The 18,284-nt window shown below is 41.2% G+C and overlaps 1 protein-coding gene and 1 long non-coding RNA gene across 5 annotated transcripts in view; one reads left to right on the top strand and one right to left on the bottom strand.

Annotated features, from left to right (window-relative positions):
* Positions 1 to 241: 241 nt before the first annotated feature.
* LOC121097289 lies at positions 242 to 2,866 on the top strand. Its single transcript, XR_005830891.1, has 2 exons — positions 242 to 782; positions 1,395 to 2,866. It is a non-coding gene; the product is annotated as an uncharacterized LOC121097289 (long non-coding RNA).
* A 3,263-nt stretch (positions 2,867 to 6,129) lies between these two features.
* DOCK11 (dedicator of cytokinesis 11) overlaps positions 6,130 to 18,284 on the bottom strand; it is an 82,062-nt gene continuing 69,907 nt past the window's right edge. For 3 of the 4 annotated variants that reach the window (XM_040614113.1, XM_040614115.1, XM_040614114.1), the window contains 9 exons: positions 17,575 to 17,681; positions 16,461 to 16,583; positions 15,470 to 15,583; positions 13,547 to 13,693; positions 12,294 to 12,504; positions 11,762 to 11,952; positions 11,001 to 11,101; positions 9,696 to 9,834; positions 6,130 to 7,099 (listed from right to left, as the gene is read on the bottom strand). In XM_040614113.1, coding sequence (XP_040470047.1) covers positions 6,977 to 7,099; positions 9,696 to 9,834; positions 11,001 to 11,101; positions 11,762 to 11,952; positions 12,294 to 12,504; positions 13,547 to 13,693; positions 15,470 to 15,583; positions 16,461 to 16,583; positions 17,575 to 17,681 — 1,256 coding nt within the window. In that variant the 3' untranslated portion in view covers positions 6,130 to 6,976. Of the gene's footprint in view, positions 7,100 to 9,695; positions 9,835 to 11,000; positions 11,102 to 11,761; positions 11,953 to 12,293; positions 12,505 to 13,546; positions 13,694 to 15,469; positions 15,584 to 16,460; positions 16,584 to 17,574; positions 17,682 to 18,284 lie in introns of those variants that run through there. The other variant, XR_005830890.1, reaches the window with a different exon arrangement.

Here is an 18,284-nt window from a genome sequence, read left to right as displayed (position 1 = left end):
TCTGAGCCACTACTACAGATTGTTCTTTCTACAAACTTCCCCAAACGCCCTCTGCTTGGGCGCCTTCCAAACGTGATTTGGCCACTTGCTGTCATTTCTACGGGTGTGATGTGGCAAGCAGTTTTCCCGCATTTTCACAGAAGCTGGAATACGAAGCAAGTGATATTTTGATACGTTTCAGGATAAGAAAACATTTGGGATAAGGTTTTTTTCCTTCTAAACTAGATTTTCGTGGGAGCTAGCAAGCTTGCTGCTAGTTGCCACCCGAATACAGCTATTATAAATAGGGTACAGATCTAACAGAGAGGAAACTTTGGCTAAGCTTCAAGGCAAATCAAAACACATTAGTGAAAATTATTTATTCCTAAGCCAAGACAATGTTTCAGCATTTACTCAGCTCTTCAAGGAGTTTTGCAAGAGTTCATCTGCTTTTTAGACACTCATTTTAGAAAAAGGGAAGTGGATTTTTTTATGATAAGGCGGGGAATATCCTGTGTTAATGTTTTTTTGGGTGTTTTTTTGTTGTTGTTGTTTGCTTTTTTCTTTGCTTTTCTGCCTGTTTGGTTTTATATTTCTGGGAAAAGAAGAGGATTTAGCGAATTCCTTAGTTTCCGTTAGAAAGTGCCCAAAGGCCTGCAATCATATTCAAATAAAAATTGTGGCTTAAAGTTCCAGGACATGGATCATTCAAGCTGTGTGACTGATCAGGCTGTGCGACTACCTACAGGCAACACGGGCTATGCCTGCTAGTGATGACGTTTGTAGAGTAGAGCTGATCCAAGGTACAGCGATCTCCCTCTTCCTCGTGGTTTCCTTGCTTAACGTTTTCTTTCCTTCCTTCCTTCTTTCTGCTTTGTCCACTCCTTTTCCTGGGAGAGCCGCTGCCAAGCACACATCCAATAGTTCACACACTTTTGGCTGCCCGCCCATCGTCGGAGGCAGCTGTAATGTTTTTCCCTGGCTCTCTCCCTCCTCCTTGAGTGCTCGGCTTGTCACATTCCCATCCCAGTGCGTGGCAAACAGAACTCCTGCCAAAGCTTTTGATCCATGCCACCTACCTGAGACTTCCCATTTTTTAATTTCATGGAGTCATCCTGCATCTTTCTTTTGCAAATCCCATGTTCTTGTTAGACAACATGCCTGTGCTGCAGTGACTGCAACTCATACAGACACCCCTGAGGTATCTTTAAAAAGCATTTGGGCTATGGCTTCATGCTTGATATAAACTGATTTACGATCACACTGGTGATCTGCCCTCAGCCATGTGGTCCTGCTGTTTCCACCCACGCAACCAAAGCTAGCGATGGTGGGGCTGTGCAGCAACTTTGCTGATGCATTAAAAAAACTCAACCAACCAACTGACAATTATTTTCTGTACATGTTCCCTGATACAGATTGACAAATGATGCTGATGCATGGGGTGGCTGCATGATTACTAGGCCCAACACGAAGCAGCGGTAATTAGCAGCACGGAGCTGTGGGGAATAGTCCCTTCTGGGAGCAGAAGAGTCATCCACTGCTCCACACCAGTGGTGAGATTCCTCCTTTTTAATGTCTGAATTTGTAGCAGCTTCTGTCAGTACTTTAAGTCCCAACAGACATAATTATAGGCTCTTCAGAAGACAGCTGGAGTCAGTTAAAAAAAAAAAAAAGGGCTCAATTAGAATACAGCTGGATCTGAGACACAAAAATCCGAAATTGTGAGCTGAAAAAACCCGGTCTGACTCACGGGGCCTCTCCCTTTTCAACCTCAGTGTTCTTTGGGGAACGTCTCGAGTTTTGTGATATGTGTGTTCAAAACGGCCATGAACCCTGACAGCTCTCTCTGAGCCACTGCCCAGGCACCACCGGAAACCAGAAATTACGCGGAATACAACCTGTGTCCTTTGAAAAAGCACTTTTGGGTAGATGTGGAATCCATTTTTCCTTGTGCAAAACGTGCATCCCTCTCTGATCAATTGCTGTTGCAAGTCCATGCATCAACTTCTCTGCTCACAGTTCCCTGAATACCGAGGTCTGTTTAATTAATCTATTTACTTGGCAAGGAGTGACTCCTCCACTCATCGAGAGAGGCAGGGCATGAACCTGGTTCTACAGCTGTTTGGCCAAGAGTTGCAGGAGTCCTGTCCAGGAAGCCTTGGCAGCAGAAGACAGTGGTAGCAAAAGCAGTTTGTCCTTTTACCCGTTGGTGAGGTAGATAACGTGAGGTAGATAACCGTAGTTACACCTGACTTCCATTACACAGTGTAATAGCTGGTACAACTGCCTAGGCTCGGCACATATTCCTGTACTAGCCCTTTAGTTAGTTGGACATGAGCGATAACAAATACATTCCCCAAAAGCAAAAGTCTGGGTTTTAAAATTGGAACTACAAAACAGAGCAAAAAACCTGATCACAAACTTACTGAATGTTCTTTAGGAAAGCAGGGTGATATGCTGGGACATTTCCTTACTAGTGACTCACACCTTATTTCTATACATAATTTTGTATGCATTTCTATGTCCATCTCAGGCTTCCCGGTGAATTGTGGTTTTGGGATCCTCCGAGCTGGATGCATGGTATTTATTTGTGCCCCTTCAGGATTTCTGAATCAACAGCTATTTGCCACTGAATAATTTAGTGTTAACAGTTTCATTTGGTGTATCTGAAGATTTATTACAGCAACCTTCTTTAGAGGCAGCATATGCGATAGCTCATTTGACTATGTTTCAGTCCCATGTATCTTACACCGGTATTAGCTTCAGATCACTCATCCTGTTCTGTAAAGGGAAGAAAACCCCTGAGCAAAACATGTTTATTGCAACACTTATTTTTCCTGGGTTTGTACTCATTTATTTTGACCTGGAATAAACTCTGTTTTATCTGGATTGACTGAAATGTGATGTTGCCCTGGCCTTTGTCAGAACTATTGATTCTTAAAAAAAAAAAAAAAAAAAAAAAGATACCAAGAAAAAAAAGAGCAATAGAGGATTGATGGTCTCAGAAAGCTCTGGACCAGTGTTGCATATTGGTCCAGTGTTGCATATTGGTGTCACCGGTACATCAATTCACAACTGAGACGAACACGATGTACCGTTCTGTTGTCACACTTAGGTTAAACAGGGCTTGTACAACACACATATATACAACATGCATGATAAAAGCACTTCTGTTATGAACACATAGTAGCAGGTGTTAAATTTACATGAAAAGAGAGTCAATTACATCCAGAACAGCTGAAATATTATGTGTATATCATAACTGGTTCACCATTGCTTGACACAAGCATATTACTTAAAGTACTACAGTTGGTGATTGTGTAATAGTTAGCTGTACAGAATATTCCTCGATCCAGTAAGAACTCGTTTAATTAGAAGAACTAATTAGCTCAGTGAACATGGAATGAACACATGCTGCTCTCCTCAAACAGGTAAATTCAGTAAGATGTGGTTTAACTTGTATGAGACTTTTGAGCCCGTGACTTCCACTTAGATGTTCCTCCAGTTCTTTCGGGCTGTGTTACGTCAAATTGTAGGGTTATTCTGAAGCCTGCTGTGAAGTCCACGGGACTCTATCTTGTATAGATACAAGGGAAACAGGGGAAGGGGAAACAAACATACTTTATCTACTTTGACACAAAAGGTGTTATGTTTACATAAACTCTTATTCTATATCAAAATACCATATGGCATATGTTCAAAAGGTTTCTGGAACAAAATAAACACATTACAGGTATTCTCACATCCATGATCTTCCATTTGTTGGCTTATCTCACAAAAATTTCTGTTACCAGAAAAAATTTAGGACATTGAGAAGTATGTAGAAATATGTCCTTGGCTGCACTAAATTCTGCATTCCAGATTTTTTGGGGGAAAGAAATGTACTGCTGAAGTTACTGGTCTTAAAATACTACTTTCTAATCCCTCTGCAGAGAGAAAAGCAGTGAGTCAAAGGGAGTAAATGTTTATACTTTGCTTACTCCTTCTAAGTGTATAAGTCACTAGAAGCATGTTCTTGTACATAAAGTGCTGGCAGACCCTGTGTTGCTTTATATGTCCTATTTGCGAACAACCTGGCTCCAACACATACCATTATCCAAAACAGTCCTCTGTTAAGTAGCCAAGTGCTTTTAATCCTCATGGACAGATACTTTATCCTATTTTTAATCCTTTAATGCAAAATCACCAGTGCATCCCTTCTGAAGACTTGATTTGTTATACAGCAGTTTTGCAGCAAAAGTAACTAGAGGTGTACATAGAAAATATGTATGTGTAGCTATGTTGATATATAAAAGGGTGCATGCCATGCTGCAATTTGAAATATGTCTATTGATTTTTATAGACCAAACCCCTCCTGCCATTCCTTAGGCAGTATAAGAAAACCCAAAGTGTAACGAACAATAAACGTTTATATTCTTCAAAAAAAGGCAGCAAATAGGAAGTACCCAGTGTGAGTACCGGCTACATAAAAGAGGCACGTATATAGTATAGTCCCCAGATATATCTGTGAATTAAGCTATTTCAGTCAGACATGAGAAAAAATCTGGAGAATTTCTTTAAACTTATGTAGGAAAATTATGTTTAAAATTACATAGGAAAAGAATAGGTAGAGAAAACGCGTACACCTTCTTGGCATCATCATCCAGATTCAGCTGCAAAATATCTAATGACTGCTCCCTATCATTTCTAGATTGGTGAAAATGTAAAGAAAAACTAACCTGATTTGTTACCAGTCATTTTATAACCCACCTAAAAAGGAAAAATTTTCCTTTGAGATTTTTCTGTTAAATATCCAGTCAAATTATTTACCTGCAGGACAGAAGGCAAATACTTAGGGCATGATCATTTTTGCTGTTCATCAAAATGGCATATAAGCATGTATTCTGAACTGTACTGACTGTATATATTCTAATGGGACTTACATTAAATATTTTTTTGGCTTAATTACCGAGATGGCTTTCCAGTATATTGAAGTAAAAAGACAGGACAACTCCAATACCACCAATAAACTGAAAAGTTCAGACAAAAATTCATCTTGGACCGTTAAAGTAATCTGAAGATGTAAGAATTGCACTGGAATTCCAGTTAAAAAAAGGAACAGGAATTAAAAATACAACTAACAACGTTATTTCGGAACATTAAAGACATCAAAAAACACGAATAAGAATTTCACTGCAATTCCAGGAAAACTATTAGGTTAGCTGCCGGATTTAAAACAGCTATAGTGCAAGAGCTTTTCGATGCCCACATCTCATCATTGCTGCCGGTATTCAATATATGCCTTTAGTATTGATGTTTAGAGTTCAACTAGCTCCAAAAAAATCTTGTAATGTATCCACTATTCAACAGCTTCATCACCTTTTAACAAAGTAATTTGGAAAACTCTCACTATCTGCCTTTAAATACTATTCGTTGAAAGATGAAAAATCGATAAAGTAGTAACCATATTTAAATATACCAGTCTCTCTTCCTCTTTCTGTTAAGCTAAATTTAGAGCCTGCCTGGCATAAAAGCACATACAAGCAGAAATGTGGTCTGTTTGTAACATAGGCACATCTGTATTTTGCCTGCAGCAGCTAACGGGTGACTTTATGGATCACAAAAGTATTTTCTCAGGAGACAATTAATTTTAGGTATTTTTAGAATCATGCATAATAAACATTTTGAAATGTGGTCCAGTTACTATTTGAAGATAATTTTTGTTACAGAAATTAGAAGCTCAACATTTTATAGACACTATAGCCAAGCTAAATACTCAGCTGGAGTCTGCTTATTATGGCATTTTGCTACATAGCCTTAAAAACCCCCACCCTTCCCATATGAACTACTGGAACCATATTTACAATTGATGGGATTCTGAAAAACATGGATGTTAAAAATGTTGCTGGACAAAAGAATTACTGATCTGTTTTCTTCTTCCTGCATCTAAAAGTGTTGTATGAATAAGAAGCAATGTACTAAAGCTTTGGGGAGGGGAAGAAGGAGTAAAAGAATTCTGGAAAAGACATTTTCTCCAACCACTTGTCAAACAAAAATGACGGGCTTTCAGAAAACAGATCTGTTTAACTGGAGGGAACACGCATGTCATACGATGTTAAACCCTCCCCTCAATTTTGTATGAGTTATTTTGATGTGCTGCATTGTTTTTTCTAAAGCCCATCTCACAGATCATCAAAATTTTTCTGAAAGGTGTTAAAGCACTTTGTAATTGCCAGCTCAATTTAAGATGTCCTCAGAGTCTGCATTTGTGTGAGACCAGGAGCGGTAAATGGAAAAACTCACATCGAATAACAAATCTGTCCGGTGGTCCTCAGTGGGTACAATTTATCCTCCTGCAGCTGTGAAAGGTTAGCAAAAATTGAGATCAGCCTCAGTTGGCTCAGCTCTCAAGGAGGTTACTTGAGAATCATCTGCTCAGAGGACGTATGAAAATCCCCATTTCTGACTTCGGCTGTAGTTATTCCAAACTAGGGCAAGCTTACTTCCATGGTCTGAGAGCAACAGGGGCATCTGCATCCCAAGTCACTTTTTAGAAGAGGAAGGTCTCTTACTAATGACTGAAATCTCTCTTTCATGTTCCCTCTCCAACAAAGCTTTTAGCAGCAAATATGACATAATGCTAACTTCTATATACTCTATGCTCCTTCTATTTACAAAGTAGTTTTACATTTTATTATATTGCATTGTACAACTTTACATAGTACTGTTATCCTTTCAATTCATAGTTCAGCAATTCAATACATATTTAGATAACTGCCTCCCCACGTCCTGTTATACATTTAGCTTAAAAAAAATTGTAGAAAACAAGCACAGTGGTGCAACGTCCAGGCACTTTCAATGTTGCTCTGCAAAATAAGCAAGCACCCTGTTTGAAAGCATGGCAACTTTTTCTGGGGAAAAAAGAAATTGAATCTTTGCTCATAATGGATTTTTTAAAACATCCTTTGTACAGTTCCAAGTATTCCTGAGAAAGGTCTGTAAAATACGACTGATATGTTTATATTTCAGCAGTGGGTCTGAGTGAACAGTAACTTTCATCACCAGATGTTCCGCTGATCGCACAGAAGACGTGTAGGGAGTCATGCATCCATGGTGAGTGCATTGTATCTTCGTGGTAGATCTAGACAAAAAATAATCACAAATTCAGTAAAAGTTTCAGTTCATTATTATAATCATGCGGTTTAAAAAGGTACGCAAAAAAGATATCCAACCTTGTCTTCAAAGCTGTTTCGCAAAGGCAGCATAACAAAGAAATGAGAAAGAAGAGTAATTTAGCAATTTCTTAGCATTCATATAGGCACTGTTCTGTGTATTACCGGATCATTTTTAGTTACAGCTATCCAGTATAAGAAAGAAACAATTCTCTGTGCAGTAATTTTTTATTAGATCTTAGCAGAACAAAATTCTAATGTTTTTTTTTTCTTTTTTTTTTTTTTTTTCCGGTAAAAAGGGGGAAAACATGCAGCTAAATAGAGTAGACGCTCACTACATCCGTGCCACGTGACAAGACTTTGTATTTTTTGGCCTGAAGGACAGTCTTACAGCACAGGATCTAACTAGACTCCTCTAGAGCTGACCGTTATTTGTTCTTCACCCTGAGGTTCACCAGTCAACAAGTTAGTTAGCCTGAATTTACGTTAGTGAAACTGAGATCAGTGGCCACCATAAACAGTTTCTGGACATCCAGCTTTCTGCCACTCTCGGAGGCTTCCTGTACTTGTTCAGCTGCAGTTTATCAATTTTTTGTGTTTACATTTCCCTAACTTGAAAGATGTGTAGATAGGTCACAGGCTGACCCAGTGAGTGACCCGTCTGCCCTGCCATCTCAAACCAAGTGGACTGCCTGTGATGTTCCGGGGAGCTGACAATATTTAGAAAAGCATATTTTGTTTGCAACAAGAGCCCTAAATTAACGTAATATACTTTTAATGTTTAATCGAGTAATTTTGCAGAAGAGGAAAACATGTTCTATTAAGTCTAATTTGTTAGATACTTAAGTCACTTGATAGCAATGTAAAGTTCAAGTCAGTGGCTTTCTACATCATGTTGCACAGCCATAAAGAACAGTGCTTGTAAACATCATCTTTTAAGCTGCCTTTTGGTCTAATAGAAGAAGAAAGTGAAAAGTATGTCCTTCACAGTGAGCCCTCCACTTTGACATTCCAGTTGCTGTAATATTTTGCCTGTTAACCAAAATCAATATGACATTGGGTTTGTAAATCTATCAAGATAATAGGGAGCGTGCTTTAACAATACTTATATGTTCTAAGATAATCTTAACTATTGTACTGCGACGGTGCAGAACAGAGTGATTTGCTTTTGATTTGACTATTGCAGAATTCAGAAACCACAGAAGTTCCAGCACCTGCATGCAAATTAAATGTCTTGGAAAGGTTTACTTGCAAACAGCTTAGAGTAAGCAGGTGGCAAGTCCTATGAACGAGTATCTCTGAGCAAAGTTCAGCAGTGAGTATCCATGGTAGGTAATGTACGTGAAAAAATGAGTGAGCCAAATGTGCAAAATTAGTAGTTTACACACTAAGAAAATGGTGGTCATGAGCAGAATAGCAGGGACATCTAACAAAAGCAAGGGGATGCAGCAGTCACTTACTCTCAAATGGATCCTCCCTTACACTCCTACAACAAAATTCAGCCCCTTCATGAGACTGTTCACCTGAAATGATATTGCACTCTTCCATAACAAGACTGATTGCCATAAGCATTATTTTATTGAAAATAAACCTAACTTACAAACAGCAGCCTGGTGCAGTGGTAGTGCTTTGCCACTTGCATGTTTTTGCATTATTTTGAACAACTGTTCAACTTACTGTGGAATTTGCCTATATATTTTTTAGAGACTTAAAATGCTGCATTTTTAGCTAAGTCACACATGGACTGTGTGTTGAGTAACTGGGAGATTCCAAACCCATTCTTCTAAACTTCAAGTACTATGAATCACAATGCAGCATGTACCGTTCATTTTATGTGCTTGATACTACAGATTTACAACGAGCTTTCTTTTGTCATTATGAAGGCAAAATTAAAGAGCACAGGTATGAAGATTACTTCAGTAAGCCAGTTTTCATCTAATTTCACAGCATGACACGAGGTAGAAGCACAACTGTTCTTTGATTCTCTCACCTCTCTGATGCTACTATTTAAATACATTTTCCTAAAATGATCCAAGAAAACATTAAAACATAGGTCAGATAAATTAGCACGAATATTTTAACAGTGCGCATAAATAGCATGTTGGCATTTGGCCAAAATTAAAAGAAAACATCCTCTAATGGGAGAAAAAAATAATAAAAGGAACTTAAGTTGGATATAATTGAGGAAATGGAAATTTTGCCAGAGAATCTTGACTTGTGACTTATCACAGATTATTACAATGTAGAAAACATGAGGTAAAACCCAGAAAAGGATCTCCGATGACCACAGCAGTGAGGAGACTAACAGTATGTGTCAGTGAAGACTCCACCCTGATGTACACTGTATACCAACACCAGGCTGAGGCTTTCAGTCAACAGAAACTGGTTTTAGGAATCCACCAAGTGTATCATTTACTTTCCACATCCCGTTACTCGCCCTTTTTATATTTAGCTCAACAACATGAAGAGCGATCGAGTTTTCAATTAGTTTGCAGTCAGTTTTCAGCATTAGCTAGTTTTCAAGCAGAGAACCACCTCTGCGGGCTCCTGACATGCAGTACGTGCCTGTTCGTGGATGATGTCAGAAAGCTCTTTCACCATATCCCGAAAGTTTGATTTTAGCCCCTCATGGTACTCCACTTGATCCTCCTTAATGAGTCGCTCGTTGAGCTCCAGAGCAATTCCACAGGCTTGTATGAACTTCCTGGGGAGGAAAGGAATGAACTTTGGGCATCACAATAGCCCAGTTTTCCACTGAAGCAAGCAACCAACCAGACAGGCAAATCTTATTTCCCCCCCACCTTTTCTCCAACATTTGGGACAAGTCACATTCTAGGAGCATCCCTGGCACAGCGGATCAGGGAATGGGAAGGGATTCCAGCACAGGTATTGGGCTTTCTGCTGGAGCTTTTTCCAGCCTGGATCCTCAGCAGATGGGACACATGCACCCGTGGTGCAACACCATGGTCTCACAGCTTCACCCCTGACTGTAGGACCACACACAGCTTGCCGGTCCCAGGTAAGCCCAACCAGCTGCACATCGGGTCACAAGCCCAAGGGATGCCGTGGTCAGGCACAGAGGGGAAATGAATTGTACAGGGCTTGACAGACTTGGATGTATGTGTTGTACCATGTGTGCTTGAGAGGTTAAGTTGCTAACAGCAGATAAATCCTCCAGAAAGAAATTTAGGTCATGGGGGCTGTAATATTCTTTTCTTGGTTACTGTAACTTTTTTTTTTTTTTTAATAGATTCCAATGAAAATACAAGCATGACTGGGATTTTCTGGGATTTTTTGCATACATAGAGATAGTGCTTGCCCTTCTGGCTGCACTGCAAGGCTGGAAAGTAAAACCGCCTTCCCTCTGCTCTGCATCCACATGTGGCATGTTTGCAGGGCTTCTTCCTGTATTTGTTCCATGGTTTGCTAGGTTACTCAGTACAGTGAAGGAAAACAGGATTGGCCCAAATGCTGCTTTCTCCATACAGTGACCAATGGGCAAAACGGGAGTCACGGGGAAGTTCAGAAAATAGTGTGCCAAAGGCTCATCATCCTAAGGTGAAGCAGGAGCTACCTGATTATATCTTGGGGGGACACTTTCAAGTGGGAGCTAAAACATACCCTTAAGGGACCGGAATGAGAAAATCTCCCCATGGAGATCACAGCCCTGAGCTTGGGAACTCTTGACGTATATAGTTATATTACTTTTTTTCATATGTCTGAGCACCCACAACGCTGTGAGACCTGGATCTTCATAAGGCACATCTAAGCATTCAGCATTTGCTGATTTTGGAGACAGACAAAAATATAAGCAAAGCAGGTACTATGTTCCAGCTGGCTGACTAGTTTTTATTATATTAGAAATCCTACCTGAACATTTCTTTTAACTCATTCACCTTCTTAGTAGGATATTTGCTGGACTGGCTGTCACTTAGGAAAGCTCTGGCATAGGCCAAGGGACCAGCATTAACCTGGAACCAAAGAAATAAGAAATTATGCTAGAACTTTTGTTGAGTGGCTAAGGGCAGTTGTGAAGGGAGTAACAATTAAAAAAATACAACAACAAAACAGAACCAGCATTAGCATATCATTTGAATGCCACCAACTCTGCATTACTAACATCACCGGAGGCACCTGAAGTTTCAAAAGTTATCAGTTTTTCTATCTAGGTTTTGTAAGATTAAAAGATAAACGGAGACAAAAAGAGAGATGCAATCTGTTTCCTCATACCTTTCTCTTATTTGCATTTGGAAAAGCAGTGTGGTCTGAGTCTTAAGGTCATTTATCCAGCTTGAAAAGTCAGGGTTACAGAAAGGCTATTTGGGCCTGATATTTGCAGTACATACTTAACTCTTGCAGATTATTTCAGCATTCACCCGTGGCCAGCTAATGTGCAATTACCCTTGGACTTGACACTGTAAACACCGCTGGACAAATTGCTTACTACCATGACCCATCTGCTAATGTCCCGCTATACGCGGCAGGGAAAGCTGCGCTGGCAGGTTGATGGTTGCAGCGCTGCAAATGAGGTAGTTAATGATTTCTGGAAAGCAAATGTGTTGCGTTGCAAAAAGATGACTCACTCTGAGATGGGTATATAAACATAATTCTGAACAGACATCGAGCCTTACCTGCACGGAAACACAGCCTTGCAATTTGAGCTGCAGCTGGATCATGTCAACATCACCAGCAGAGCAGAGTTTCTGCAGCTCTGCTGTCTTGTCTTTTATTTCATCGGTAGCAACGTCAATTGGTTTTAAATTAACCTGATGTTCATAATTGACTGGAATTCTCTTCTTTACGTACGGAAAGGAGTTCAAAGCTAGCAGAAACAGCAAAGGGATTTTATAGCTTGAAAAGTCATGCAACAAATAGAAGTACTCTTCATAGAACATATACCAGCAGATCCTTGCCCTCAGGGTTTTACTCAGTGTGTGTGAAAACCTGGACAAGGCTGTAATTTACCAGCACAATTTATTAATTTGTAAAAACCTGCAAACAGAAATAGAAGGTAAATTCCCCCTCCCAACCAGAATATTGTATCGTGATTCTGTTTATGTGGCTGAGAGAATTTCTGACTCTGACTTGGGATATTCTCATGAGCAAAAATAGTCTAAAGATAGTTGCTGATACACACTGTCATGTTCATATGCTTGTACTTACTAGTTAGAATGGTCCTTTTTTTACATTGTTCTTCCACGCTTCCATGCTTTTTTCCAGATAAAGTATAAGGAGTTTCAAATACAAATCTATTGATATTATGATTTCTTTCAAATTCAGTCTTTCTTTCGGAGATTTCTTTGTCTTCAAAATAGGGCTTCACATAAGTCACTTGAATATGAGCATACTTAGGATCAAGGTCTTTAATGTTGACCTGTGAAATAAGGTGGTTACTCACTAGAACAACAAAGGTTAACAACTTAACTTAGAAATGGTTAGTTTACCCACTCAGATCTGATTTAAACGGATTCCCTGCTGCCCCAGCCCCACTGCACGCAGGGGAATGACACACCAAACACTCCCTTTGAACTCACCTTGATGTCTAGACCATCGCTAGCAGATACACAAGACAAGGAGGTGTGGCACAAGAAATAACTCATCAGATGCCAAACAAGCTGCATCTGGAACAGGGAGCCATACTGCCTTACCCGTCGCGCAGCACACGCCTTAGCCACTCAGTCCTTCTAATACGCCCGTGTTGCTCCCAGGCCATGAGCTCACACAGTGCTGTGCTGCAGCATACAAACCTGCAGGCTTGCACAAAGCAAGCTTTGGGATCACCAGCACTGTCCTTGGTAACCCAGACATACCCCTGGTTGCAACTTCAGGGTGTGAACAGCCCTTGCAGGGAGCAACAATGGTTATTCCATAGGAAAAGGAAGGAGCTACAGCTACAGGGCCCCACAAGATTTAGACTTGCAGTGTCAAAGCAACAGTAACTCTGCTTCCCATCACCTGCTCCTCTGTGCTGGCTCTTAAACGCCTCCCAACAAGAGGGCTCAGTGGGATGTGGACTGCAATTTTCCATTCATATTTCCCAATTTATTCATTTCCACCTGGAGCCAGATCAGCACCAAAACTTGTCAAGCTGTGCAACACGTCCCCACAGGAGCATGAGGCCGCGAGGCACAATTGGAAGCAAGGTACTTTGTGGAAGAGGGTGGGAGAGAAGGCTCGCTCCTCCCTTCCTCCTGGCAGAAGTAAGGGATGCTCTGTGGTCTCCCACCTCCAGCTCCACAGAGCAACGCTCATCCTTCTGTGCTCCATTTGCACAGTGCTTAGAGCAGCGCAGCCCCAGTCCCTGACCAGTGTTAGGATACAAGCGGCATTTTTGTCACGCTCATCAGTGCACCTCGAGTATGTGGCCTTGACGTTCACTGCCAATAGCACTTTGTTAGCTTGTTCGTGCAGTTTACCTTGTTAGAATCCTGGATAATCTTTACAGTCTCTGACCCAAATTTTTCTCCATAAAGTTTCAGAAGTCTGAAGGAAATCTCCGAGAGGCCTGTCAGCTTGGGTTCCTTATAGATGTATTCCTTCCCATCTTCTTCTTCAAAGAACGTCTAAAATTAATCACAAATGAGTATCGAGGAATGGCTGGGTTTCTTTGCTTGGAAAACTTGATTTTTGATTTTCCACTTTGAAAGCAAGCATCTACTAACATTTGAGAAAGTCAAGAAGGTTTAGACAGTTATGGCTCACTGAACGTGGCCTGTTTTAATGGGTTTCTTTAAAAACCATGTGAAAAAAAATCGTCAAATTCCTCAACCAACACAAACGTGTCATTGCTGAACACAGAGGCTTGCGCGTGACAGGGAGAAATCTAAACAATGTGGAAGATGGGTTTGGCCAGAAGCTGGCTTTTTGGAAGGCTGGAAAGAGGCAAGTGGAGAAAATCCACAAAAAACATAAGGCATAGAGGAGGAGCAGAAAGATAAGTCGAGGAAGCCCTGATAGCAGAGCCACATGAACAGTCTGAAAAGAAGGATTTTGTGTAGGCTGCAAGGGACTTCAAGCAGTAAATAAAGAAATGGGTTTCCTGTGTTTTGATCCTCTTGTTTTCTGGGAAGTGGGATTTGGTGTATTTGCTGCAAAGAGACAAAACTGCATTAAAGGTCGTGCCTGCATCACCAGTCCTCCCTGTAATGGAAACAGCATGAAAGCTTCATGCTTTGGTGAGCTGTTCCAGTCAGAAGTTGTGATAAAGTGTCAAAAATATCTCTGTGTAGCTGGCATATAAAGCCGGCTAAGCTTTAAAGTGCAAAACTGGATCAAGTGTTGGTTGTCAGGATGAAGTTTTACATAGCTTAATTTTAGGGGCCGATCCAGTAATTTCTACAGCTTCTAGAAAACTAAGCTAGCAGTTTTTTCCTTTTATCTATCGCTAATCTTATTTACTTTTTACATATCCAAAGTTGAAGATGAGGACAAAAATAAAACCTATGTTTGCTGCAACAAAAGTCAATGCTCCCATATGTTGTGCATGTAATGACAATGGTGTTCAGAGGCACAAACTCAAGATGTTTTCAGGGGTATTCATTGTCTCCTCTAAAGGAAGGAACAAGGAAAGGCAGGGCTAATATAATTTACATAGCATTTTCTAAAGAGGGATCCTGCATCTCCCCCTTGGTTATGGGTCCACAAGCAGAAGCTGATAGTTCAGAGACACAAGGGAGATGAGGGGTAACACACTTTATTAGATTAACTGCTACAGCTGGAGAAAAAAAAATAAACACATGGCTGCTTTCAGGCTCAGAAGGCTGCATCGGATACGGTAAGATCATGCTCCTTCTTGAGACTGGGCCCCAGATCTTGTCCATTTTTCCAGCTATCTCAGCTAACAAACCCCCCTACCTGTCTCTACAAGTACGTAACCAACACTGATACGTATTTTGCCTCCAGCTTCTCCCAGGGGAGAAGAGCAATTCTGTAGACAAAAATGGCTGTTACTGCTACTGTTTACATACCATGGTTATATACTATTACTGTTTATACACCATACACGCTAAATTGTGTTTGTGTGACTTTTGATAACTATAATTACATTCCTACCCTCCCCACCCACCATGTTTTCTGAACCCATTAAGCCATTTCCTAACTGCTGCGTTGTTTGATGAAAAGCCCGTGAGCAGAAACAAACTTCATAACAAATCAAGTGCTCCTGGAGAGGGACACAGACCCTCGTCTCAAGGGTGCAATGCTGCAACGCTCACGCAGACGTGCCAGTGGCTGCACCAGAGTAGCCAGCAGGCTTCTCAGCTTCAGGTCTGACACTGCGGCAGCTTTAGGGGCCAGGATGGCTGGTGAGGGGTAGCTGGTGAGCCAGGGTATATACTTACTTGTCCATAAAATGCCACTCTGAAAAAGGTTCCAAGAAGCCTCTTCCTTGTGTGCATTACTTCCAATATCTTAGCATATGCTCCATGAAGTGTTCTGTACAGCTGAGTAAGTTTCTGGAAATCAAGTCTTGACATCATTAAAGCAGAATTTTGCAAGCAGGAAATTCTAGCTAACACTAGGTATCTGAACACAATCCTTTGGAGAATTCAAACTTGAATTTCTGGAGAGGTTGAACCCATGCCATTTTCTTTGAAAAAAGAGTCTCAGTCTTAAGCACGTGCTTAGCTTCAGGTCTGAAAGGTACCACAGACTGCAATAACACCACTATCCTTGGAGAGAAGGCTGAGCCTGCTGTTTCAGCCTGTTCCCTGACGGAGCCTTTAAGGGTAAAGCAGCTTGCAGTATTTTACCCAGAAATTCTATTTTGATTAAACACAGTTTTAAGATGAAAAAATAAATCAAGGCTTGTCTTAGCTTCAATTCTGTAGTTGGATGCTGCCCTGATGTGGAGGGGATCAACTGTTCAGCAGTCGAGCAAGAGCCTCACCAAAGCAGGGGTCACAGCAGGTGCTGGGAAGGAGTGTGGTGGAGGGCTGGTAACAGCCTCCTTCCCTCCTCTCCACTGGCCACTGAACTGCCTGCAGGTCTAGTCCTTCCTCTGAACACTTCTCCCTCTGTTTTTAACCCTTCAAACCCTCACGTCTCAAAAAGAATCTGGCTTTGATGCGTATATGGGATGATGACAGCTTTATTTTAGCAGAAGGAAAGTGGGAATTATTCACTAAATATGAGTCTTCCGTGTCTTTAGCTTTAATAATTACCCTCCAGACCACTGCTTTCACCAATTTGTCTAATGACCAGCAATGAAGCACAGTTTGTGCTTCACCGACACCAGTTTATTAATTTGTAACTTCAAAAATAAAGTTCCTGTTTTTTTCTTAGCGATCTAGAAAATCGCCTGATACATGCAAACCAGTTCAAAATACCTACCTCAAATTCACGCCGCTTCTCATAAATAGGAATTATCAGTTTGGAAACTTCAGAAATTGTTTCATAACGCTCTGCTTTCCACAGGCCATCTACACATTGCTCCAGCAGCTCCACCAGGACCTCCTATCACAGTGACCAAACGGGTGTTGTTAATAACACTCAAAGTTAGAAGAGAAAATAATTTTAACTTCAGATACTTTAATAGGTCCCAGTATAAGCAGTCACAGTTAAATAAGTTTAAACCCTGTGTGTTCCCAGCCTTTCCAAAGGCATTCTAAATTGGGCAGGGTCGCAGAACAAAGGAAAAAGGACAAGTTATTTTTCAAAAGTTCATTCATTCTTAGTAAATCATTAGCAAAATAGCCAGCAAGTATGCCTTGGTTATTTAGCCACATCCTCAGGACAATGCCAAAACTCTGGGAGGGAATGGAGATGACAGCACTGCAAGTCAGAAGTGCATGCCTGAGAAACATGTCCAAGGAACACGTGTGCAACAGCAGTAGCATGTGATGCTAAGGATCCTCAAGCCTAGTCCTGATGAATGGGCAATCGGGCAGCTGGGCTGCAGGGCCACCTTGCCCAGCCACGTGGGCCACCCGATGCAGTTGTACAGGGATGGGGCAGAATTGTGAGACTTCATGACTCATGGGAGGATCTACCCGCTTCCCCAGTGCCCTGCTATGGTTTCTGGATTGTTCTGCTAACGAAGTGTCCTGCAGCACAGCTCTAACTCAAGGGGAACCTGAGCTGACCTCTCACTTGGCAGGGTTGACTTGCATTCTGTCCCTCCTTGGAAATACCACGCTGTGCTGCCCTGTGCTGGCAGCATTAGCATTTGCATAACACGGCAGGCAAAGATTGCGGTGCAGCTTTTTCACTCTCAGTGCTAGAAAAGCCTTTCAAAAGAACCAAGAACTTACACCAGTTTTACTTATCTGAATTGCATACAGAAAACCCTTCAATGCAGATTTCTCTCAGGAAATTACCGTGGAACAGTCTTCCTTACAGATGCCGGCACACAAGTCTAATTTGTTAGAGCTCACACGAACGAATTCTAAAACTTAAATCCTAATCAGCTATCAGATATCCTGTAGTCTATACTACAGGACCTCACCTCACTGTAATGTACATCCATCATCCCACCATCTTCTTTCATTGCACCTTCTTCATCAATGTTGGGAGTAATTTTCCTGAAGGCAGTGCATCCACTGGGGAAAAGTTCTGTAGCAGACAAAAGCAAATGGATTAGTCGAATAACATATCTCAAATGTGTCATGCTTTAATGGCCAGGGAAGCAGTCTAGCTGATAGCACTGAGCCTGACAGCTAACAGGGGACCTGAGCCCCATTTTTGCTACTGATTACCTGCACGAGACTGAACACACCAGAACCTCCCCAGCCATTTGCCGTGGGAGTCATTCCTAGCATGTAACTAACACCAAGCACAACACATTTCCCAGTGTGCTATCTGGAAGTCATCTTTAACCGACCTAATCAGCTGCAACCAACCGAAAGTCAGGAGAGAAGGACAAGGGTATCTCTTTACACAGAAGATACGAGAAGCAAGCTGCTGCTGGATGCTGGAGAGCTGGGTGGTAAGTGAACAGGACTGTACACTCCTAGCAGAAAGCAGAGCTATGTACCCCAAAGCTTTGGGTAGTTCAGCCTGTACTGAACCCTTTCCAGCCTATGTATATGTAAAGAGCACCAGTGAGAGAGATAACTCAATGTATTCACTTGATATTCCTTTAGATTTGTTCCTCTTTTGTTTGTTCTCCTTTACCACCGGTTGTGGTAAGCAGCCTCCAGGGTACAAATAAAGAAT

This window comes from Falco naumanni, chromosome 14 (genome assembly GCF_017639655.2).
Source record: "Falco naumanni isolate bFalNau1 chromosome 14, bFalNau1.pat, whole genome shotgun sequence".
Taxonomy (NCBI): Eukaryota; Metazoa; Chordata; class Aves; order Falconiformes; family Falconidae; genus Falco; species Falco naumanni.
This window is presented reverse-complemented; position numbering and strand designations above follow the sequence as displayed.